The sequence below is a fragment of the Lepidochelys kempii genome, chromosome 27, assembly GCF_965140285.1.
Source record: "Lepidochelys kempii isolate rLepKem1 chromosome 27, rLepKem1.hap1, whole genome shotgun sequence".
NCBI lineage: Eukaryota > Metazoa > Chordata > Testudines > Cheloniidae > Lepidochelys > Lepidochelys kempii.
The window spans coordinates 12,049,293-12,074,711 of NC_136406.1; the positions used below are offsets into that span (position 1 = coordinate 12,049,293).

At 38.8% G+C, this 25,419-nt stretch overlaps 2 protein-coding genes across 4 annotated transcripts in view; both read left to right on the top strand.

Moving 5' to 3' along the window:
* Positions 1 to 23,204, top strand: part of ZNF652 (zinc finger protein 652) — a 33,922-nt gene extending 10,718 nt beyond the window's left edge. The window contains exons 1-6 of one of the 3 annotated variants that reach the window (XM_073325866.1): positions 6,007 to 6,026; positions 10,293 to 11,444; positions 18,139 to 18,286; positions 18,579 to 18,694; positions 19,686 to 19,863; positions 20,325 to 23,204. In XM_073325866.1, coding sequence (XP_073181967.1) covers positions 10,536 to 11,444; positions 18,139 to 18,286; positions 18,579 to 18,694; positions 19,686 to 19,863; positions 20,325 to 20,839 — 1,866 coding nt within the window. In that variant the 5' untranslated portion in view covers positions 6,007 to 6,026; positions 10,293 to 10,535 and the 3' untranslated portion in view covers positions 20,840 to 23,204. Of the gene's footprint in view, positions 1 to 6,006; positions 6,027 to 10,292; positions 11,445 to 18,138; positions 18,287 to 18,578; positions 18,695 to 19,685; positions 19,864 to 20,324 lie in introns of those variants that run through there. The other 2 variants (XM_073325865.2, XM_073325867.1) reach the window with 2 other exon arrangements.
* The window catches only part of PHOSPHO1 (phosphoethanolamine/phosphocholine phosphatase 1), a 28,974-nt gene continuing 24,598 nt past the window's right edge, over positions 21,044 to 25,419 (top strand). The window contains exon 1 of the mRNA XM_073325874.2: positions 21,044 to 21,118. The gene's annotated coding sequence lies outside the window, so the exon portion shown is untranslated. The remainder of the gene's footprint in view (positions 21,119 to 25,419) is intronic.

The following is a 25,419-nucleotide window of genomic DNA, read 5'->3' on the forward strand; positions in this document are numbered from 1 at the left end:
GTTGGGGCCCAGGAAAAGAAGAAGAGTCTGAAATGTGATTAGAACAAAATCTTAAATTCTCTACTCTTTTTTTGCATTTAAAGTTGAAAATCCACATTTCTGTCTCCAATCTGCTTTTGAAGGAGATTGTCATTGTTTATTCTATTAAATAGTGGGAAATTGTAGAAGTAAAATCACAAGACAGGACAGTTTAATTCAGAATTTTTTCAATGTTTAGAAGACTTCCACTCTTGTCCAATAAGCTCAACATCTGTTGAGTGTATTTTAACACAATTGGTTTGGGTGAAACTTCATTATAGGCTAGGTCAGTGGTTCCCAAATTTTTTCCTGAAGTGACCCACTAACTGCATTTTCTTTTTAGTGACCCACTGTTACATATATGCACCTTCTGCCCTGGCACTGTAACCCGAATCCCAGCCCAGGACGGAGGGCAGTTCCTCGGAGGGGGTGTTGTCTGAGTGCAAGCATGCCTTGCATTCACCCCACACAGCAGTGGTTTCTGTCCCATGGGGCTGGGGCTGGTTCCCCACTTCAGATGTTGTGACCTGAAGCAAAGGGTCACAGCGCTACTCAAGTTTGCCCAGCTGTCCTTCCATCACGACATTAGGTATAACTAATTAATAGACTGGGAATTTGATTATGTTCAAATAAATTACAGCATTGCAAACTTTTAATTTTGGACAATGTATGTGTCTTATGTTTGAGGAATAAATATACATATGAAATGCAAGATATAGTGTGTGTGTTATCTCATTTCATAAAACCTTTGTAGGTTTTATCTATTTCACTGCTGTTTTCCATTATTTTGAGAGTTGTTTTGTTGGGCTATTAATTTATTATTCTGCACTTTCTAATGTAAAAAGTTGTTCAGCTGTAATTAATCTTCATGACCACTACAGATGTGGTTTTATGATTTTTTTTTGGGGGGAAAGGGGGTCAAAATCTGAGGTCAAGTAATATGAAGGTTATTGGAAGTAGAGATTTTTATTGAATAGTTTTAGTTCTTGCACTTTTTAAATTGTCCCAGAAACTATTGGTAAAAATATTAAAGTTGCATGATTAATTACTCAAATCATCAAATGCCAAAGTTGAGGTTACATGTGCAACTGTACCTCTGCCTTCTTGTGTGGATGCATTATGATAGTCTTTAGTTATGATCCAATGCTATTTCCCAAATACACTATATCAAATAAAATTGTAAAACTTTAGATAAGGCAATATCTTGTATTTTTTAATTTTGGTATCTTTACACTATTTTATTTGCCAAAATGATCTAGTATTTTTAGACTTCTAAAATGTTTTCTATCTTTAATGTATATGTTTTAATAATTTAATCAGCAGCCATTTACTATACCTTTTCTTTCAAACCATCAGTCTTTAGGTGCCATTTTGGAGATGAGGCAATTAGAGCAATAGTTTAGTGAAAAACTGGCTTGTATATACTAGTGTATTTCACTAGTGCTTTGTTGTAGTTACACGTTGTGTAAGAAAGTTTACTGTGTGCATGTCATAGAAATCAATTTAATCAATTCTCATGTTCAATATAGTTATACACAGTACTAGAAACTGTACATGTTCATATAATTAATATCATTAATGTATATTATTGTCGCCCCTATGAGCAGTAGTCAGGGACTAGGGCCTTTTGTGCTAGGAGCTGTACAAACGCAGAACAAAAAGACAGTCCCTTCCCCAAAGAGTTTACAAATGGATAAGGATCAGATTAAAGGTAGCATATGCAGGCATAACTGTAATTTTCTGACGTGCATGCACATCAGGGTAACCTTAAGATTGTCAATATAATATTTGATGGAACTCCATGGATTTTAGAAGGAAAGAGAGAAAATAAATGTTATAATGTGGAAGTATGACACCATTAGAACATCCTATCCTATCCACCTGGCAAGGTCCTACTAAGAGTTAGCTCTCTGCTCTGAACATTAAAGAGTTTGCAGAGGAGAATCCATTATTTGCAAATTTTAGGTGTGCAGCTTTTATCTTAAGAGATTCATAAGGAAAGGGTCATTCCTCAATCCCTGCACATTTCATAGGATATTTAGTGGTCTGTGTTGGAAACATATACCTTTTTGTTTCCAGTTATTGATGTGCCATACTTCCACTAATTTATGTGGAAAACATTATTTGTATTATGTTAGCACCTATATGCCCCAACCTGAAATCATAGCCCCATTGTGCTAGGCACTACCCACAAAAAAAAAAAAAAGTAAGACTCCCTCCCCAAAGACCTTATAATCTAAATAGAATAGGCAAAGACCTGGTCTGTACTGGGATTTCAGCCAGTGGTGCAGCTACACCAGTACGGACACCTAGAATATACACAGTTTAGACTGATGTAACACAATTTGCACTGGCTCAGTTTTCACTGTAATGACTGTAACTCTCTCAGCTGTAGAGTTGTTTGGGGAAAAAAATTGCAAGAGCATTTGGGAAATATTTTTTTTCACTCATTCTCAAAACCAGCTAATGCTTCTTTGCTAAAATAATAATAAATAGTATAATTAATCACTCTGGGGTAGGGAATGAACCTGGGACACTATCCCAAAAAGTGAGTTTCAGAAAATTTTGAGTGCCTGAAAAAGCAGGCAGAATAGAGAGTTCTGCAACTTCGCTGTAACAGCCTCTCCCACTATAACCAGCACAATTGTTTGTTATGATTGGTTAAAATCAGTTGACTCTGCAATTGGTACTAAATGGACTCGGGTTTGGTACTGCTTTAAAAGCATAAGTCTCTAAGCACAAATTTATAGTGGTTAAGGGTAATTGCATTTTTTTCTCAAGCATCTTCCATTCTTTGCTTCCTGAAAGCAACTCAAGAAGCTAATTTAATTTACAGTCTAGTGGACTTTTTTTATTTTTGAGACTTCTTAGCCAGTGCTGAAATTATAATCAAAATGCCATTGGGAAATTGCAGTTTCATTGCTGACTTTGTCTGTTTTCCAAGAATTTGGATTAGTAGAGACGTACACTAGTTGTTTAAATAGTAGTCTGATTCTACATGTGCACCTAAACTTTATGGTTTAGAATGAACTATGGTGACACTCAGAGCTCAGTGATTCAGGAGCCAAATTAGCGATCAACATTACCCAAAAGACCCATGCAGAGTGAATTAATTGTTTCATTTACTGTTTATATAAATATAATATAAAATTCTTATAGCAAAATGACTGACCAAGCATTCTACAATTGGTAGTAAAAGCATTCTGATTGGTTAATAATTAAATCACAGTGTTTTCATATTGTGCTGCAAGGAGCTGAAGGAGACATATTAAAGAGCCACTTGTGATTTGCGAGCCTCAGTCTGAGAATCTCTGGGTTAGAACTATTTCAAGGTAATTGGGCTACAGACATAGAAAAACTATCTAAGTGTATTATTGTGTTATCTAAAAATAACCCCAAAAGCAAAGAAAATTTTGTCTACATCATACTGCAAAGACTATGGGATTATAATATTTTAAAGAATCCTGCCAGAACATCCTCTTCAACTTTCTTCCATGTGAATTTATTGCTTGCAAAAAATTCCAGATCCATAGATTTGGAGATTCCCTTTAGTTACAGATCTGTAAGACGTTGTCCCCCAATTCTGACCTGAAGGTATAATATAAGATCCTGACTTAATTAATGGAGAAGGCCTCCAGGTTTGCCAGTCTTGTTTGTAGACTCCAGTTGCAGGACACTGATGCAAGGTATCTTTTTCTGAAATTGGAGATGTCCAGTCTGCTCCACTTTTCCATGGGAATATTAAATATTTGCAGGCAAATGGCCAACTCCACATAGCGAATATGTTGCTTGCCAAATTGATTAAATAGGTGTCTGAGAGTTTTTAAGTATTGTCAAAAAGAAATAATGTGGAACCATTAGAGAGATGGCTGGAGACCTGAATCTTCACATTTGCTGTTGTAAATGTCATAATGCAAATGTTAAATTCACCTAATGGTCTTGTGTGCTAAGTCTCTGGAAGTCTTTTAGCTTCTTTAATTAAGGACAACTGCAGAGTGTGATAGTTCAGTGTTCGAAAAATCAAATTTGGAATATTTAGACTCCCTGGTTCTACAGTTTCAAATACCAGCAGATTGACTTAGTCCTTTAACATGTTGAGGTGTTTTGGATGAGGCATATTTAAAAAAAAAAAAGACATTAAATATATAACATGCCACTTTTTATAAGAGTTTTCATTTGGTTTCTTTAGCCAAAACACACTCTTCTGCCCCAATCATGGTGTATGCTATATATTTATAACCTGGGACTTAGTGCACCTGCTGATTGCCAATATAACTAAAAAGAGTTAACTGGCCACTTTACCTTGAGTAGTCCCTTGAAGTGTGAGTTAAGTACTAATGCTAAACAATCTATTCTGTCCTGTATTAAGCTGTGAGACACTGAGTAAGGCCATGTCTACACTAGTAGGCTTACAGCAGCACAGCTGGACCACTTGTGTAGCCGCGGTGTGTCGATGGGAGAGAGCTCTCCTATCCACATAAAAAAACACCTAAATCGGCGTTGACATAGTGCTGTGCACAAGAGTGCTTATGCTAGCACAACTTATGTCACTCAGGAGTGCGTTCTTTCACACCCTTGAGCGACATAAGTTTTGCCAACATAAGTGGAAGTGTAGACATGGCCTGAGTTTCCCAGACCTGAAGAAGAGCTCTGTGGAAGCTCAAAAGCTTGTCTTTCTCACTAGCAGAAGTTGGTCAAATAAAAGATATTACCTCACCCGCCTTGTCTTTCTAATATCATGAGACCACAGGGTTACAACACTGCATATTACAACTAAAAGACATTCACAATTCTTAACTGCTTCAGATTTCTAAAGCACAGGTAAAGTGGGATTGCTTAATAGTGGAATGAGGAAAAGGTAATAAGTCTTTTGAATTATACTTTCTACTGGTGTGGATTGTGAATTCTCATTGTGTGGATAAGAGATTCTCAAATGGCAAAATGCTGTTAGGAGAGGCTACTTCTTAACATGACAAGATATAACGTGACCATATCCATTTCAAAACTTGTTGCTCTTTCTCTGTTTTTTTTTGTTTTGTTTTTAATTGAAGCAGTAAGGAAAAGCCTATCTTTCAGTCTGTCTGCACCAAAAATTTCTTATAGGGGGAGAGTGGGGAAAGGTTAAAAATAAAAAATTAAAATCTATTTTTACATTATCATGCTAGCGGTGAAATTTTTAGTAGGTCTCTTATTTAATGGATCACATCTGTAATCTGCATGTATCCCTTTAAAGTAGGCTGCTTGCATCAACTAGGGCTTTTTATTCTGCATTGTAAGCAAAATTTAGATTGCTTACTTTATAAATTCCATAACAAGGAAGCAGTTTTGTAAGTTTTATTTGTTCTGTGGGCCTATATGTAAAACTAATTCCTAATGTTTGTGTACTGTTAGTATGCACTTTTCTGTAAAATCAGTTTTGGCCTGGGTTTTTGTGACCTTTTATTATTAAAGTTGGGGGCACTTATGCCACATTGGTGGAAGTGAAGTCCAACACAAATGAGGTTTAAAATAGACAAATTTAGTTTATTCTACTTCCAACTCTGGAATACTGTTTGCCAGCGTAAGACATTTTAATGAATAGTTTCTGAATCAAAGTAAGTACTGAGTTTAAAGACTAAGGCCTAGTCTACACTTAAAACTTGTACCATCATAGCTGTGTCAGTAAGAGGTATGAAAAAACATCTGCTTGTGATATCTGTGCTGACAAAACTCTGTGAGATACAACTACGCCAACAAAAGAGAGTTTCTGTCGGCATAGCTAATGCCATTTGCAGAGGTGCTGGTCCTATACCACAGAACTCCTTTCTGTTGCATATATTGTGTCTACACTAGGGGGCTACGTTGGCATAGGCTCTGCAGTATAGACATAGCCTGAGAGTCGGCTACTGGAGTCTTTCTTTCTCTGTCTCTCTTTCTTTGAATCAGTCCTCAAAACTGTGTGATGGAAGTTGGAGAGCTCCTGCAAGGAGTGTAGAGAATAGGACTTGAAAACTTCACTCTTCCTTATGGTGAGTACAGAGCTTTCCCAAGCAAATGCCACCAATTGTATACAATCTAAACTTTCATTTTAAAAAAGTAAGTTTCTAGCCTTCATGGTTGCAAAAATAATCTTCCAAGTGATAACTAAGTATAAACTCAGTGCAGTTCTGTCTTTCTATGTCTGCAGAGACCACTGCAATGACTCTCTATAAATGCTTGTAGGTTTGCAAAGCTACAGCAAAGTGAAAGCCCACCAATATCTTTGGCAGTTAATCACTGCTGATATTGGGAACCCTATGGATAGCAGCACAACTGGTAAGAATTAGGTCAATGTCACTCCTGCCCCGGAGAGCTTCCCCCAGTGCTGTAAGTGGTTGTGGAGTGACGTAAAATGCGTCATCTTCCTGTCTTCCATGGGAGCCACGAGAAGTAATTCAGCGCACTTGTGTAGTAGGCACCTAGTTGTTCACAGTGTATGTCAGTAGCTACACAACTATGTGGTGCATGGAGAACCATGCTAAGCAGGAATAATTTTCATCTGTAGATCACAAAATGTGTTACAAATGGGATAAGCATTATCTCCATTTTACAGATAGGGAAATTTGGCACAAAGGTAGGGTCACGTGGTGAGTCAGTGGCAGAGTTAAGAATAAAAGCCAGGTTTTCTCACTCTGTCTGGTCACTATTAACCACACTACTCTGAGGAGATGTAATTTAAAATCTATAGTCAGTAGCACTCTGTACATCCGACTCAGACTGGTCTTGATTTAAAACAGCTGATATTGAATCAAAGTTGGAACAAATAATTGTTTGAGTTCATTGCTGGGTAGATTTTTCTATTTTTAGCTGGCAGATAACATGAAGAAATGTGGTTTTTCATTAGAAGTAGCAAAGGCATTGTGTGAAATGCTGCTCCCACATAGATGCTTCCTCCACCTACACATTTGTCTGCAAGTCAAGATTTGGTGCACTTTTTGCTTCTGGGCTTTATGCCTCTAACTCTTGTAACCTCACTTTTTAGGTTTTTCCAGTGTAGTCTCTGAATACAAATTTCCTGCAGGTGCCTCATAACTATTCATTTTATATTCATAATAAAACTACTTCTGAGTTTGAATTCGGATGTACTTCCTTTAAAGAGAGCCTGTGTTTCTCCCATCTGATAGGAAAAGCATTCTTTCAGAGTCTGAACAATTCATCAAGATATGAGACAGACTCTCGCTCATTAAGAATTCATTAAGAAGAATAGATTTTTTTCTTGTCTTTTTTGTATTTTCAGAATTAAGATTTGTATATTGTGTCAGAAATTGCTAGTAAAAGTTATACTTCAGCACTATTTTATTTCAAACTTTTTAATCTTCTGATGCAATGCATTGTTTGTATTGAGAATGTATTAAGTGTCCCTCTCTTTACCATCTCTGTGGCAGTTAATGACATTTTGTTAGAAAGTTGTGGGTCCCTTGAGGATTGCAAATATTATATTCAAAGTGAAACTAGGTTACTGTTTCTGCAAAGTGCAGTGGTTTAAGACCAAACAGCTTTTGATACGTTCAGAATGTGTCCTTTTGCTTTTGAAGTGGTAATACATTCATGTAGAGTGGTTTTATTTTATAGAATGTTCCTAAAATGAGCAGAGGTGAAACAATTCTAATAAATATGAAGACAAAAATTCAATGAAAAGGTGATTTTGTTTTTTTTCTTGTTCACAGCAGCATGTTAAGCTATTTCAGGTGTTATATTATCAGTGATTATACACACTTCTAGTGTTAGCCATGTAACTTAGATCTGTTCAATGAGCTTACAAAATAACTAGGTATAGTTTTCTATATGGCATAAACACTGTTTGCTAGGTTTTATGACTAATTTTTAAAATTCTGTTGAGGGGAGAGACATAATGGTGGAATTAACACTTTGTTGTGTAGACCACTTTGTAAGTACCTCTTTGGGTCCATATTGCTTTGCAGTCTCTCATCTCCCTACACTATCTGTAGAATGCTTGTTTTTTATTCTGCAGATCATTGGTAATTGGTACCCTAGGAGAAGCACCACTGGTTTAATGAATTTGTTTACCATAAAAACTATTACTGAAGTCGTCCTTTTTCAAACACCTTAATTGAACTCTTTTTAAGGTTGTCGAATAGAGAAATGCAACATATACTTCCTTCTTTATATAAATTGCATTCAGCTGTGTCTGGAATGAAGTTGTCATATTTGTGGTTTGGAGAATGTTTTTATTAGTAACTCACAGTGCTAAGTGGAAAGAAGTGTGTAATGTACAGCTGTAATATACTATTCTTCCTACTTAAGTCATGTGTAGTTTTTTCTTATTGAAGTCAATTTAGTGCATGTGAATGGTGCTGAATTGTACCCAGAGGTGCTTTACTCTGTTGATGGGATGAGTATTGCATAGGAATAGCAACATAAGTCTCACTACACAGTGTTGTTAAATCAAAGGTGCCTCAACTCTGAACTGGTGGAACAAACTTTAGAGATGGACAGTTATGTACTAATATTCCCATAGAGGAAGTTCCTTCTTAACCCCAACAGTTTAGTGGTTGGCTTTTCTGGTTCTCCTAGCTCTCTGATTGCTGCTTCAAACTCTCTTGTTTGGTGATCTGTCATCCTCCCTTCTCCTTCCTGTGTGCTTCGCCCAGGCCTCTATCCTTGGTTCCCTCCTTCTGCACCCTCTCTAGGTACTGTTGTCTGCAGGCATGACTTTTTGACTATCCCACATTTATGCTGATGGCTCAGATATACCCCTCTATCTCATCCATTCAATCCAGATTCTTGGTTTGTCTTTCCAATATTGCGCTGCTTGAAATGTCATTTCCTGAATGGGAAAAAAATCTTGAGGTTCTGATTACTAGTGGTAGAGATCACGTGGTATTTTTTGCAGGAGGAAGTAGGAGCTTTAACCCTGGTGTACTGGTCAAACTCCAACTTTGATAACTGCAGGTAAAATTTAGATGGATAGAAAGGGTTATTGTTTGGCTACTAGATTGGGGAGTGAGTAACCGTGGGACAGGGCACAAGCTGAGATAGAAGAGAATAGGTCCCTTAAATCAAGTAGAGATTGTATGAACAATCTGTGAGGTGGAAACACAAACAACTGGACACACAATATCTTCCACTCTAATTTACTGCTGCAAGATGAAAATGTTTCACTGAGACTCTTCATGCACATGTACATTAATACAATGTCCTTTGGCACATAATCAGTTCCAGTTTGCATGCTACTACAACCTGGAGGGTAGAACAGGGAGGAGGCAGTTTAGAGATGCTTTCTCAGTTGTTCTACAGAACTTTCCTGTCTGGTTACCCATCTCATCCAGGCTGGCACATGTACAGAATTTTTCATGGCCTTTTTGATCTGAGGTTTTCTTGTTCTGATGTAACTTTTTTTGCAGCACAGTGAAATTGTGTCCTTGGTGCTACTGGGAACCACAGTGAGTTTGTTGATTTACTTAAAAGTGACCTGTGAAAAGGAGAAAGAGGGTCTGTGCCTCTTTTTTGCTGCTTTATGATATATAGAGAAGATTTGAAAAGATCTGCCCTCCTCCCCATCAAAAATACTTCGTATTTATCCTTGATATATCAGGAATATTAAGTCTGCTATTCTCAGGTTTACAGGAAACTTTGTTTGCGAGTAGTCGTCTCAGATGAGTATTGCAAGACTTCTCAGCCCTTAATTGTGTGCTGAATCTTTAACAAAACTATATTGGAATGAAAATCACTTCTTTCTCAAGTAATGAGGTTTAATAACCAGAGATATGCCATACTATCAGTTCTCTACCTTTCCATAGATCATCAGAAAACAGGGTAGAGCAGACTTCAATTTGTAATGTAAAAGATTTAAAAAAAACAAAATTTGGGAGGGATTTTTAGGAAGGATATCATTCAGGATGCTTTTAGACATAAGTTTAATTAAAAAAAAAAAAAAGATGGTGGGCACCCTTTTTTTTTCTTTGCACCTGGCCTTTATCCCACATTATCCACTATAAGCTGGACCTACTAGTATGGTCCATTTTCATATTTTACAGTTTGATAATCTCTTATCTCTCCCAGAGGGTCTGTTGAGATCTGCACCGTTGCCAATAATCAGTGGAAATAAGATTTTTTTTGTTTGGCAATTTGAAGAATAGACCACTAAGCATAATGAATAATTAATAATTGGTATGGTAGATCTTGCTGGGCTCTGCCTAAATTGTACACCTGGAAAGAAAACAAGGAGCTTGGGGGATATATTTCTTCAATTATTTTTAAGAAACTGACTTAATTTTCTCTGTTCTTCTTTGTAGATAAAATGTTTGAAGATTGGTTGGTCGCTTTCTTCAGAAGAGTATTTACTACAGCTCTGCTCTTGCCATAATACCAGAATTCTGTGATCCACACTTCAGTGCTAAACACCAGGAGAGAGTCGTATTTTAGTCATTCTGTCTTGATGGAACAGGCATCATCTTGAAAGCCCATCATATTTCACAGCAGCTTATTTGATTTTTCTGGGATCAAAGGTGCTCAATGAATCAGGGCCCCTCCCCCCAATGAGTCAGACAGCCAATTCTGACCAACAGCTGGTTGAAAACAGTGCCGTGCATGTAGCAGGGATGGCGCAAGAGGAAAACCGTCGTGGTCAAGTGCCACCCACGTTTTATCATGCTTCCAGTCAGGAACTTGATCTGTCCACCAAAGTGTACAAAAGAGAGTCAGGAAGCCCTTACTCTGTGTTGGTGGACAGCAAAATGAGTAAACCACATCTCCATGAAAGAGAGGAGCAGCCATATTTCAGGGAGAACAGATCAGTGGGAGAGGTCCGGGCTGTGAAAGAAGATAGAGAGAACTCTGACAACTCTGAGGAGGAAGAAGAGGAGGAAGATGAAGTGACTTACAAAAGGGAGCAGATTATAGTGGAGGTAAACCTTAACAACCAAACATTAAATGTATCAAAAGGGGAAAAGGGTGTCCCCTCCCAGTCCAAAGAGACTGCTGTTCTTAAGAGCAGCAGTGAGGAAGAGGAGGGTGACAGTGGGGAAGAGGCCACTGAAGACAGTAATGATGATGAGGAAAATGAGAGGCAGAAGAAAAAAGAGAAAAGAGTGGAAAAAGTTAGTGTTACCCAAAGGAGAACAAGGAGAGCTGCATCTGCTGCAGCAGCCACAACTTCTCCTTCACCCAGAACTACAAGGGGCCGTAGAAAGAGTGTGGAGCCCCCCAAGCGTAAGAAGAAAGCTGCAAAGGAGCCCAAGGCACCTGTGCAGAAATCAAAGTGTGAAGAAAAGGAGACTTTGACCTGTGAAAAGTGCCCCAGGGTGTTTAACACACGCTGGTACCTGGAGAAGCACATGAACGTCACTCACAGGCGTATGCAGATCTGCGACAAGTGTGGGAAGAAATTTGTTCTAGAAAGTGAGCTGTCCCTTCACCAGCAAACAGACTGTGAAAAAAACATTCAGGTAGGTTAGTTCACCTGCTTGCCAGATTTCCACACCTTTCTGTTGTGCCCTGGATACGGCTAGTGGACACCTCAGAGAGGGAATTTTTTTTATGGAGACAAGGTCCTGACCGAGATCTGCCTCTACCTGTCAGCACTTCTTGGTGTCTGCCAAAGGAAATAGGGACCAGAGGGTGCCCCGTGTGCTGTTTTAGCAGAGTTCTTGCTAGGATTAATCTACACTGTGGGAAGATGCCAGACTACTTTTTAACAAATGCCAGATACAAGAATAATGGGTTGAAAACTTGTCTGCAGTGCACCACTTTGTACAAAATAGGACCTGATTTTTCAGAGGTGCTGACCCACCTGCAGCTTCCAGTAGCTTCAGTCAAAGTTTTGAATGTTTGGCACCCTAGAAAATCAGGGACATAATGTGTAAAGGTAAGATTTTGAGGGGAGAACAAAATGGTAACAAGTGTCAGGGAATCAGCAATGTGTAGAATGTTGGCTGACTAAAGTGACCTAGAAAAATTGTAACACCTGCAAGATGTGAAAAGTGTTAATTTGTCATCTTTGCTTTCTGGATCACATTAAGATGATTCAAATTCTCTTGACATATTATTTACAATGGTGTTTGTATACATGTACGTAGATATGTGGAAATCCTTCTAATAATGCAAAAGGTGAACCTGATCATAAACCTGCCCATTTCTGCAGTGCTGCAAAATCTGAATAAATAATAGATTAGCCTTTTGAATTTGCTGTTAGTAGGGAGATTTTTGTTGGACTGCATCTCACCAGAAGGTTTGTCACTTTTAGTTATATACACAACAGTGGAAATCTTTGCCATGAAAGAATCATTTTAAATAATTTAAATTATGGAATACAATTTCTGAGCTTTTAACTTATCTGTGACTTGTTTTCTGCTCTTCGGTATATATGTTATCTCATAACCATGGGCATTGTTGTTTTATCTGGTGATTTAGTCTTGCTTTGTTAAAGAAAATTTAACACAGTGCTGCATCCTAGTGGTGAAATAGGCCCACTGCCCCTTGAATTCCATTTTAATTTAGTTGAAATGTTAAAAGGCAGAAGGGCAGTAAATTATTCCCACCCAATGAGTATCACCAAAAGAGGGCACTTTTTGAAAAGAATACGTACATTTGACTGAAACGTGACATAAGAACAGCCATACTGGGTCAGACCAAAGGTCCATCTAGCCCTATATCCCGTCTTCCGACAGTCAAGCAGAAGGCCCCATTTCAGCCCAGAACATTAAAACCTTTGGTTTCAGAGTAGCAGCCGTGTTAGTCTGTATCCGCAAAAAGAAAAGGAGTACTTGTGGCACCTTAGAGACTAACAAATTTATTTGAGCATAAACTTTCGTGAGCTTCAGTGAAGTGAGCTGTAGCTCACGAAAGCTTATGCTCAAATAAATTTGTTAGTCTAAGGTGCCACAAGTACTCCTTTTGTCTTTGTCTTCCAACAGTGGCCAATGCCAGGTGCCCCATAGGGAATGCATTATCAAGTGATCCATTCCCTGTCGCTCATTCCCAGCTTCTAGCAAACAGAAGCTAGGGACATCATCCCTGCCCATCCTGGCTAATAGCCATTGATGGACCTATCCTCCATGAATTTATCTAGTTCTTTTTTGAACCCTGTTCAAGTCTTGGTCTTCACAACATCCTCTGGCAAAGAGTTCCACAGATTGACTGTGCATTGTGTGAAGAAATACTTCCTTTTGTTTGTTTTAAACCTGCTGCCTATTATTGTCATTTAGTGACCCCCTAGTTCTTGTATTATGAGAAGGAGTAAATAACAATTCCTTATTTACTTTCTCCACATCAGTCATGATATTATAGATCTCTGTCATATCCCCACTTAATAGTCTCTTTTCCAAGCTAAAAAGTCCCAGTCTTATTAATCTCTCCTCATACGGAAGCCATTCCATACCCCTAATCATTTTTGTTGCCTGTTTCTGAACAAGTTACTGGACTGCTCCAGTATTCTGAAAATAATCCTAGCCATGAAGCTTGGATTCTTACCTAAAGTGGATCTTAACTTTTTGGTACAGCAGCCAATAATTTTTGACCTTACTTAGAATTTGCTTATGAAGTCTCTGAACAGCTTTCCCTTTTATTTTAAATTGCATTTCTGGACCTGTACTGATATGCAGTTTACAGTGTTAGTAAACAACAATACAAAACACTGAATATATATAGGAAAAAAGTAACAATTTTTAAATAAATGCAGACTTCCCAATTTTGTAGAAGTACATTTCAAGTGACATTTCTGACTGAACTGTTTTACCTTATGTTCCAGCTCATAAGAGGGAGATGAAAGGAAGGATAAATTATTATTTATTATTACTACCTAGCTCTTATTGAGCACTTCAGTAGATCTCAAGCACTTTACAAAAAAGATCAGCATCGTTATTTCCATTTTACAAATGAGGAAACTGAGGCAGAGAGGTGAAGTGACTTGCCCAAGGTCACTTAGCGGCCCAGTGTCAAAGCCAGAAGGAAAATCCAGGTTTCCTGGAACCCAGTCCAGTGTTCTGTCCATTAGGCCACACTGGGCTTTAAAAATTGAGGTTACAATGGGTTAGGCTTTGGACCACACAAACTCCAGAATGGTTTTCACTGCCAAGTTGAGACCATATCTATGCTTAGGAATACCCCTGACTCAGCCATTGGTGCTGACTCTTAAATATAGGCAAGGCAAGCCTGGATTTTCCCCAATACAAACATGGGTAAACCTCAGTTGGTGCAAACCCACCTGTATCTCCTTGTCTACAAATAAGGGTCAGGATTGATGCAGCTACACTGATTGGTGGCCATTCCTGGCCTAGTGAGAACTATTTCTAAGAGCAGACAAGGCTTGAGAATGGATACAAAGTAGAATCTGGAGCTAGAATTGCAGTAAAACAGTTGGGCACGGTCTGTTAATGACAAGCCAATGTATATAACCATATATCCAGGAGACAGCCATGTAATGAAGTGGCCTAGTATAAAGCCATTTTATACCTGGGCATTTTGGTGTTTAAAAATAATAATCCAGCAGTGCTACAATGAATTCAGTTACATTTGGTGTTAACATCAGTTGAAGACCTAGTGTACACAAGACAGCAGCAGCTTCTGGTATTTTTACCACTGTCAAATAAACCTGCTTCTCAAGAAGTTTAACTGACATGGTAATAAAAGCTTTGTAACCCACTGGAGCCTTGTTTACACTAAGACTTTTACTGATGCTAACACCAGGTGCAGTTGAACCAGTGACAGCACCAGTAGGATTTTTTTCCTAAAATTCCTCAAGGCAGACAATAGTCTAGGAGAAGTTAGACCTATTGGTTTACCTGTAATAGATCAGAAAGAAAAAAGCCGATAAATATTTGTATAAAATTAATTTGAGGTATCTGTAACCTCAATTAGTGCATAGTAGACTATGGATGCACTATAAATGCCCCTTATGTCATCTAAGTAGAAATGTAAATATCATTGCCGTTGTGTGTGTGTGTGTAAAAATTAAACATTCTGCTGCATCCTCATGACTATCAATGAATTGAAAAAATCCTTGCACTTCTTAAATTAAACATTTCTAAAGCTTGTAGTGTAGCAGAGACCACTTAAGTATAAATTTACAGGATGGTATAGTCATTTAGGTGACTCAGCTCACAGCAAATAATCTTTTAGAACTGTCGGTGGGATTATATAAATAGTTAACCTATGGTATATAGGGGACTCTGGGGACATTGAACAGAAGTATTTGTCAGGACACTTACCACACTTGAAAGGCATCATTGGTACAATAAGTTAGTCTCTTGACCATTGTTAGTATGCAGTATATTGAGTAAAAATGGATTAGAAACTTAAGTCACACATTCAAAAGTGATTGAGGCACTTAGGAGTTGACTTTCAATGAGATTTAGGCTCCTAAGTGACTGAGTCACTTATGAAATGAGAATTAAGCTCCTAAGTCTTTAAGTGCTTATGAAAATTTTATCCAAGACCTATTTCAAATTCAGCAAAATTTTATCTTTGCCTTTATATAATATATTATGATAATATAATATGTAAACTGTAGGACCCAGGGGCTAGTAGGTGCTATTATGCAGCCACATAAATGGCTGCATCTTGTGCTCCAGAATCTAAGCGTTCATTTAAAAGTCTCGCCCTTATTGGTTACACAGATAACTTTTTAAATGTGAGCCAAACATAAGGCCTTGTTCATGCTGATTTTTAGCCACTGGTATAGCTATTGTAGTGCCAAATTCCTAACATAGACATGACTTATGTTGGTGCAAGGCATTTTGCACTACTGTACCCAGGATAAGTCAGCCCACCTATAAAACCTGCTTTATTCCAGTGCAGAATATCTGTGTTGGGAGTTTGCGATGGTTTAGCTGTATTGGTGTATCTACACTAATGCAAAAATCTCTCATGTAGGCAATACCTTAGGCACTTCTGCCTCTGCCCAAAAGGGAGAGGGAAAGAGGAGAATATATTCCCTCTCCCGTATCAAAAGCCTCAGAACCCAAAAACTTTCTCCCAAAACTTCATGGGTGCCTGACTATCTTCTTCAGATTCCCCTGTAAACATCTATTATGCAATTATACCTTGTCAGTACTAAAACTTGCAGCATGTTAAAAATGAAAATTTGGGAGCAGCTTTTTAAAAAATTAATTTGATTGGGAAGGCAGAGAAGAGGTGGGGGGAGAGTTGCGTAATATAGTTCTAATATGCCAAGTAAGACATGGAGCCTTGTCTCGAACAAATCCCATGTGGCTTGATTACATAAGTGCCAGTTGGACTGATGATAATGGCTGTTCAGTCATGTGTAAACCTAAATATAGCTCTATATGATGGATTGTAGCCATTCCAAAAGAGCCTTTGTATTCTGTTGGACAAGTACCTTTTCAAAATTAGTGCCTTTACAAAGGTTTTTATTGTTGTGTTAGGCTTTTTCCAGACATTAAATTGGTGTATCCCGATTACTTGCTGCTGTTCGCTCATGGAAATGCTAGATTTCCATATCCCGATGGCTGAACTTTGTGTTAAATCAAATGATCACTTTTTAGCACTGCTTTACTCTCCAGGGTTTTTCCACCATCGACTGCAGTTTGTTCCTGACATCTCCAAGTAGGTCCTTTGAAAGGAGAAGGCTCTTCCTGGTGGCAGTGTGGTATGCAAACTCCCAGGCCAGCAAAGGTTGGGTGCACTGTGAAGGCAGTATGACTTGCCCATGAGGGGGGAAGAACACCTCATGTTGACAGGAGTGGCACTGTCTGTCTCCTTAAAAAACTGCATCCAGCTCACTTTGAGCATGAGCAGGATGACATGAGCAGCATGAATGAGAGCCAGGAAAGATTAAAATTTCTAGAGAACTCCTTCCCTTTCCCTTCAAAGATAAAAAATGTTTCGTATCTTCATATATTGCTCCATTTACAACTGTTGTTCTGAAATGTATAAAATTGTACAAAGATTTTTAAATGTGTTTATCATTAATGTTATTTTGAAAATGGGGGTGTACATGAGATGCTGGTCCTTGATCCTTGTCTGGAGATTTCATGGTAATGCTGGGGTTGGGGTTTGGGGTTGAATTGAGAGGTCATGTACTGCATATTTCCCAATATAAAATGGTCCTGAAGGCAAGGCAAACAAGGTTCTTGGGTTAGAAGTAGTTTGTCTACGTGAGTTAGTGTATTAGGCTTTCACCTCTGTAGAACTGGGTTTAAATTCTTGCTTAGTATACTTGTATAGTGCTTTCCTTCTTGAAAGTGAAATAAAGAATTTAACTGTTCCTCAACACCCCTGCAGGTTATATCCTCATTTTGCAGAGGGAGAAAGTAAGACACAAAGAAGTTGTGTGATTTGTCCAAGATCACACAGTGTCATTGTACAGGCCAGGGTTAGAACTCATGACTATCTGGCATCCAGCCGTCTGGATTAGGTAATTAGTGAAAATGACTTCAGTGTGACTTTACGCCTTACTTATCCACCACATAAAACCACCACACAGTTGACCGTCCCTGTTCAATTAAGGATCAAGATTAGAATAGCAGTGTCCAGAAGTGCACCAGGTCAGTATTAAGATGGTTGCATAGTGCCTTCTGACCTTACAATTTTCAGGACCCTAAAGTTCCAGAAACGGGGAAATCTGGCCATGTATTGCTGTCTCCTTTGGGCTTGTTGCTGGAGTTTGAGCTCTGGCATTAAGATGTTTCTTCCTATGTAGTCCTGCTGCCAAGAAAAGTAAAGAGCCATGCCAAGAGTTATGCAAAGCCTGCAAGTTTTCTTGCTTTCTGGCGCTGAACAAGGACCCTGATATGGACATTCTAAACCTCTCCTTCCAATACTAGAATCTGACTGGACAGTCCAACCTAACATGAGCTGACACTATAGATCCCACTGGGTTTTGGAAACAGGATACTGTAATATAGTAGCTGCACTGCTCTTGAGACGTCAGCAGATGGCACCAAACTGCAAGTGTGTTAACCTCTGTTCCCTCATTCCACTCTTCCTTGTTCTGTACTCCTTGTAAGTGTATCTAAATTTTCCAAATTCTTAAAAACAGTGAATATGAGCTGAAGTACATGTTGGGATTCTTACTGCCTTCCTTGCTTTGGGGACATTCTTCCTTGATCAAGTTGATATGTGACACTTGTGGCTTTGAAACTCTTTGTGAATTAAGCTTCCTTGTTTGTCCCATTCATTCAGTGTGTTTCCTGTAAGAAATCATTCAAGAAGCTCTGGTCTCTCCATGAACACATCAAGATTGTTCATGGATATGCAGAGAAAAAGTTCTCCTGTGAGATCTGCGAAAAGAAGTTCTACACAATGGCCCATGTGCGGAAGCACATGGTTGGTGAGTGTTCTTGCTGCTTATATTTGCTGAGCCTGATAGCTTGTTGTCTTCCTGGTCTTAACTGTTTTTAATATATAACCTATAATGCAAGTAACCTAACTTCATTAGCTTAATCTGTTAGAGGGAAACTAAAAATGTACGTCCGTAGTACTGGGAACACCAGATAGTATTCACCTCTATAGTACCAGTCTTTCTCCTCAGGAGTCCAGAATGAGAGATTTTGAGTGAAGTAATGTGTTTATGTTGCATTTTTAGTAACCTTTTTTCATAATGTGTTATATATATGTTGCAGCACATACAAAGGATATGCCATTTACATGTGAAACCTGTGGAAAATCATTCAAACGCAGTATGTCGCTCAAAGTGCATTCCCTACAGCATTCTGGAGAGAAACCTTTCAGATGTGAGGTGAGGCAGCCACTTTAATGATGTATTGACAGGGTATGAGGCATATGCATCTAGTAGCTACAAATGTGAAAATGTCTTATCTATGTAATGAGATGCAGTTGTATTAAGGCTTTGGGAAAAAATGTACTCTCTGGGGAGAGCAGAGCATAAGTGCAGATAGGAGTAATGCAAAACTGTCAAGAAATCTGGGTTGGTTCAATGCTGCAGTGGAAGTAGCCAATTACGGTGTGTCATTTTTTCCTTTACTGGGAATACTATGGGGGCAGAAAAGGGGTATTGGTTTGGGGGGTGAGAGGGTAAAGCGGGTAAGAAGCTCTCCCTTTCTTTCCAAAACCAGGAATGAAGGAGGGTAGGAAGAAATCTTTAGACCAATTATCCAGATCTCTCTTCCTAGCACCTTCAGGAAAAATGGAGGAAAACAAAGCTTGCCATCACTTTCATCAGTGTTGGGGAGGATGAAGAAACAAAACATCCCTTTCTGTCCTAGCTTTGGAGGGGTGGGTGTAGCTCTAAACTTACCAGGCATCTACATGCCAAACTACAATAGGACTCAACAGAATCCAGAGAAAGTGCTGTTGGAAGAGTCCATTCTTTTCCCTCTTCAGCAGTGCAAGGAATACACTGAGCTTTCTAATGAGACAGCCTGTTAGTAAAATGAAGAGTCATTTTTCATATTACTTGTGGCCATTAGGTATCCAATGAGCAGTTTCAAAGCCCTGATTTTTCATAAATCTCTTTAAGGCTGTACCTCCTGGGTACACAAGATAATGCTCCTAATAATGGAAACCCCCCCAAAAAAAACAAAACTGTGGGTATCAATAGTGTGTGTGTGTTTCATATATGCATTTTTAACTAGATGCCCTGCTGTTGTAAAATCATCTCTTCACTGTATGTTTTCTTGGTGCGTGTACTGCTTTGGGGTGGTCTTCTGGATTTCTATATATGCAACAGTAGAACACCCTTCTGCAACTTCATTGCTTTCTTTCCTGAGATGCCTGAAAGTCAAGGTCTGTGTCTGTTGCAGAACTGTGATGAAAGGTTTCAGTACAAATACCAGCTGCGTTCCCACATGAGCATCCACATTGGGCACAAACAGTTCATGTGCCAGTGGTGTGGCAAAGACTTCAACATGAAACAGTACTTCGATGAGCACATGAAAACACACACTGGTAAGAACATATCTAAGAGAAATGCACGCACCTCCAAGGCATAAACATGCCAAGTCTTCCATGTGTATCGGTCCCACCAAACTTATGCCTAAAGCCAGATTCAACCCAGATCCATCCAGTAGCTTAGTGACACCTGACCTCCTCTCCCACTGCACTGTGTACTGTATTTTAACTGCAAAAATGAGTGGTTGTGCATGTTTCTGTTCATGTTACTGTGGTTTGAAGAAGCCCGTTACCTAGCCTTTTTAGAGGTCTCCTCATGCACCATACTATGAAGCTGGGAGAGGAGCTCACAAAGATTGAGGGCTTTTTTGGGAAAGCAGTGTCGTCTGTGATTTTATTTTGGCCGTAAGTAGGGAAAAGTGTAGTCTGTGGAATATACAACTCGTTGACCGCTTATAGCTGAAGTAAATTGTTAGCAGAAGCTTTCAGCCTAACTGGCTGCTGTGTTTGTCTTATAGGAGAGAAGCCTTTTATCTGTGAAATCTGTGGCAAAAGCTTCACCAGCCGCCCAAACATGAAGAGACACCGCAGAACTCACACAGGGGAGAAGCCTTACCCATGTGATGTGTGTGGCCAGCGATTTCGCTTCTCCAACATGCTCAAGGCGCACAAGGAGAAGTGTTTCCGAGTCACAAGCCCCGTTAACGTGCTACCTGCTGTTCAGATCCCACTTACCACAACTTCTCCTGCTTCCGCAGTCCTTTCTGTAGCAACCACACCCACCTCCCCAACTCCACCCATTAACCTGAACCCAGTGAACACGCTCCCGCCACGTCCCATCCCGCATCCATATTCACACCTTCATCTCCACCCTCACCCACACCATCCACACCATCTCCCGGTCCCCCCCGTCCCTCATTTACCCCCACCTCCAGCCCTTTTTAAGAGTGAGCCTCTAAATCATAGAGGCCAGAGTGAGGACAACTTTCTGCGACACCTGGCAGAAAAAAACATTTCAGCACAACACCACTAACACCTTTGCCTCCTGCCAGCTGTTTTTCCTGTTTTATGCACATGGAAACGTGCCCTCCTGGAAATTGCAGAGGGAGAGCTCGTGAAGATCTTTCAATCTCTCCTGGTACTCCCATGAATCAGTTAACGAACAAGAAAATTCTATTGGATCAGCAGTGATCATTTGAACCAGGGGAACCAAAGGGACTGAAACCCAATTTGCTTGCGTTCTACTGATGACTTTTATAAATTTCAAATACTGAGACTTGTGGAATTTTATAATTTCATATCAGCTGATGAGGTATGCTTGCTTTTATATCCTGGACTTCTCCTCAAAGAGGGGATGGGCCTGGTTTCCTTTGTACTAATCGGAAAGGCTGTGAGATTAATACAGAGCATTAATTGTATCACTGTGTATCGTAATGAATTCTTTTCAGCTTTTGGCGCTGGCTACAGAGTGAGCCAGCCACGTATCACAGTATATCAAGCATTATAGAGAAAGACAAAAAAATTTGTTTGTGTAGCTCTCCTAACGCACTCTTTATTTTACTACAGAAATTATTTTAGAGTTTTTTGTATAGACCTATTTAGTAGTCTGTTTCTAAAATGAAATGTATTTCAATAAGCGGTGTAATTTTTTCAGTGTAGCTGGACCTATGTTGTATAATAGATAAAATTTTATAATCATCAAAACGTGATTCTAAAAAGATGCAAATAGCTTCTATAGTTAAAGTTATTCTTACATCCATACAACTCAAAAGGTGCTTCAGAGAAGAGAGGGACCCAAGAGGTCTCTGGCAAGGCTGCCTCAGAAGTGGTGTTGATTTCAGAACTTTTATGTAATTTATTTAGTAGTTTTTAAACCTTACCTTTCCCCTTCCACAATGTCTCTTAGGCTTATTGAACAAAGACATTGAGTTACCATACTCCTGCTCTAGAAGTTTCACTTAGTTCAGTTAGATGGAAGTGTGGAATGGGTTAGAAAGGGACACACCTGTTGGGTGAAGAGACTCAACAGCTCATGAGTTATGAAGTCACAGGTGAGTGAGATATCTGACTTAGGAGAGGGAAATAAACTATTTCAAGTCAGCCAAGCATATCTTCTTTGATATAGGAAGGCCTGGTTTTAATGTTTGTTTATGGTATGATTTTAATTTTGGGATCATATCAAATGCTGCTCATTCAGATTGCTATTTTTAAATTCCTGGATTTAGGAGAGGGGAATTAAATTAGATTCACAAATGTGGTGTTTGGTTGATTGTAAGAATGAGAAGAGGAGAAATTTGAATGGGAAAATGGTGTTTAAGTAGACACATTGCTGAGAAAATGCAGTATGTATCCACAGTATGGAGCTCTGTCTCATAAACGTGACACATTCAGACAATATGGGATGATGCTGAGGGGTTCATAGTCCCCTTTTTTGGGCAAATCGGAGTTTGACAGTTGTAGGTTAGAAACCTTTGAATTTAGACAAGTCACTGTTTCATAATCTTGTGAGGCACTGAGTGAGTGGCAAATGACAAGTTTGGTGCAGAGGTGGTGGGCTTGGAAGGCCAAATGTATCTGTTTTAATCAGTGAGTGGTGGTTTTTCAGGTCTGTATTTTTGTTTAAATGACATTGAATATAGCAGCATTATGCAATCTAGGTCATTGTTGCCACCTTCAATGAAGACACAGAGGCCCACGGCCATTGTACTGTAAGTTTCAAAAATGTTTCCTACTATTTTATGCTGCTTTGTAAAATGAATCCCACCCAAACTCTATCTCCAAAGACCCCAATAGACTGCCATTTTAGTTAATGGACTGGGCTTTTGTGGCTGATCGATACCTTCAAAGTAGCAGAAATGGTGGGAATTCTTCCTAACATTATTTCTTCAAGTTTAATGCTGTTCACTATTTTTTTGAAACACCACATTTTCCGTCTTTTGGGAATTAACTCCTTAGTTGATATTTTACAAACTTTCTGCCATCTAATCGTTAATGCTTTCTTTTTTCATAGGAAATTTTAGGAACAGGAATTAGGCCCTTTTGGGCCAACATACTCATTTTTGACTGAACTGAACGTACCCCCCATTTCTGAAAAATAAAAGAATGCGGGTTTTTTAAGTTTCTCTACAATATTTATATACACCCTTTATCTTCTAGGTGATAAAGCCACTCATGATTATGACTGTTGTATTTACTGTGGCATGTCCGCCCAGGAAAGTTCTATGCATTCCATGTCACATTTACACCCTACGTTTCTGTTGTGCCACGATTTTGTGGTCAGGCCTGTTATTAAATGGTTTTTAAATGCTAAAACAAAATCTTGGTAAATGAATTGTAATCCGGTTTTTAAAAATGATTTTCTTCTCAATAAATTTACAGTATTAGGCTGCTATTCAAAATTTGAGAATCTGAGACCGTTTTTCTCTTCTATGGTACACAGTAATTGTACATCTTGGATTTCAGCTGATTTTGCCGCTGAGATATAGGAACTTCTACCATTCTGCAGAAGAAAGTGAAATTGGGCTAGGAAAAATTAACTTAATAGTCACATGTTTAATAAATGTCATGGCATAAAATGATGTGGAGACAAATTCTCTGTAAGCATCTGGGGACAAACTTAAAATGGAATCTGACATGCTTGTCTAAAAGTGCTGCAATATTGTACCATAAAACTACAAACTGCAGTAACCGAGGGTAGGTGAAAATTCAAAGGAGAGATTTGCCATGGTTACTGGCATATTCTTAACATGGCATATGCCCTAAATTATATTAACATGGGCTTCATTTACAGGGTTCACGCAATACTGGAAAATATGACAAGAATTTGTCTAACACTTTACCATTGTTGTGAAGGGGAAAAAATATGCATGAGTTTTGTGTTAGCTTTATTGTGTGTGTATTTTATTGGCCTAAAGAGTTTTTTAGGTTATATTAAGTGTTTTGTTTGTTACTCAATTTTCTGGTGACAGCAAGGTATTAAAATTCAACAAAGTTCCAGCCTAGAGAAAATTCCAGCCCAGATGCTAATCCAGGAGTGAAAAGGATTTCGATACTTTTTGAGTTAAACTATATAACAAACATGGAAATGTGGATTCACAAGATGCTTTCTCTTCATTTGTAGAGCTCTGACTCCTTTCCAAATTTGGAAGCTTTTAGCCAGTGTAGGCTAGTTGATTTCCTGTTTAAAGCTTATTTTTACCTACTTTGTCTTTAAAATACGTGTGGCAGTGCTTAGTACCTCCAAGGAGCAGACCCTCAGGTGGCGTGTATCCCATAGCTCTGTTGAGGTAAATGCAGCAAAGGCAGTTTACACTAGCTGAGGATTTGCCTCCAAGTTTTGCGCGCTTCTGTCATCCAGACTCAGCTGTTGAAGTCTGACGCACTGAATTCTGACCCGTCCAAAATTTTCTAGAACCTAACTCAGATTTTATTTTTTGAACTTTTTAAATGCATTTTTAAAGGAGAAATTTCAGCAAAATTGACCAACGCTAGTTGTCACACGCAAAATTAACTTAGTTAGGAGTCAGACAGCAGCAGTAGTGGGACAGCTGCCCTCTCTCCCCCCCCCCCCCCTTCAGTGAATTTAGTGCTTATGATAGATACAAAACTGCTAGTCTTGGAGAGAGAAGTCATTTATTTTCAGAAAAGGCAGTGGCAATGCAAGCTTCCCTATACAGTGTGTATCTCAGATTGACCTGAAAGGAAACCAGTCTTTCAAGATGAGAGAGCAGTTCTGTGTCTATGCCTGCCTACACAATGGTTGTCTTTGCTGATACTGCTAACAATAGGAATGTTTAGCGTCAGTCTAATTCTTAATGGATAGATGTCCACTTAAAAAACCACCATTTCAACTAATACTAACACTGTTAATGAATTATGAAACAGTTGTTGGGGTATGATGATTTTAGATTTAGTATCTTGAGCCAGATTCAAGCCTAAACGGGGAAAGACTCTATATCTCACCAGTTAAATCCACGATAGGTGGGATTCTTCTCTGTTTTCCTGGAGCTTCCTATGCACCTTACCCTGAACTGTGAATTTCTTTGGTTTGCTCTTGTAATCTGTTGATCTTGTAATGATTATTGGTGGTGGTTGCTCTTTGATGGAGGAAGGAAGGAGGTAAAACTGAAGTGATATCATCTGAAACACAAGCGCTTCCATATGTCATTTTCACTTCTGTTTTTAACCAAGTAGGTGAGCAACAAAATGTAACTCTCCCACCTAAGAGTTACTTGAATTACTGCCTACCCCTTTGCAGTACAGAGAGAACGATTAATGGTGCAACTACGAACAATATTTGTATGAGAGGCATTTTAGAAGTATTTTTCAGAGTGATATGTCATATTATCTAGTGATGTTTGGACTCTGAGACAAATGTTTGTGCACTGAAAGTTTTGATTTTATGATTGTGCATATGGATTGTATTTGTATATGTACATGCTCTTGATTTGAAAGTGGTTGAGGGACCTCGTGATAGAACACCATGTGACTTGTAGTGAGGCCCATGAGTGTACTAAGTCAGTAATGCCAAACTTCCTAGCTCGTGGGAATTTAGCCCAAACGCTCATAAAAATATTTAAATGTTTTATGGTTTAATTTCCATTGACTAATAAT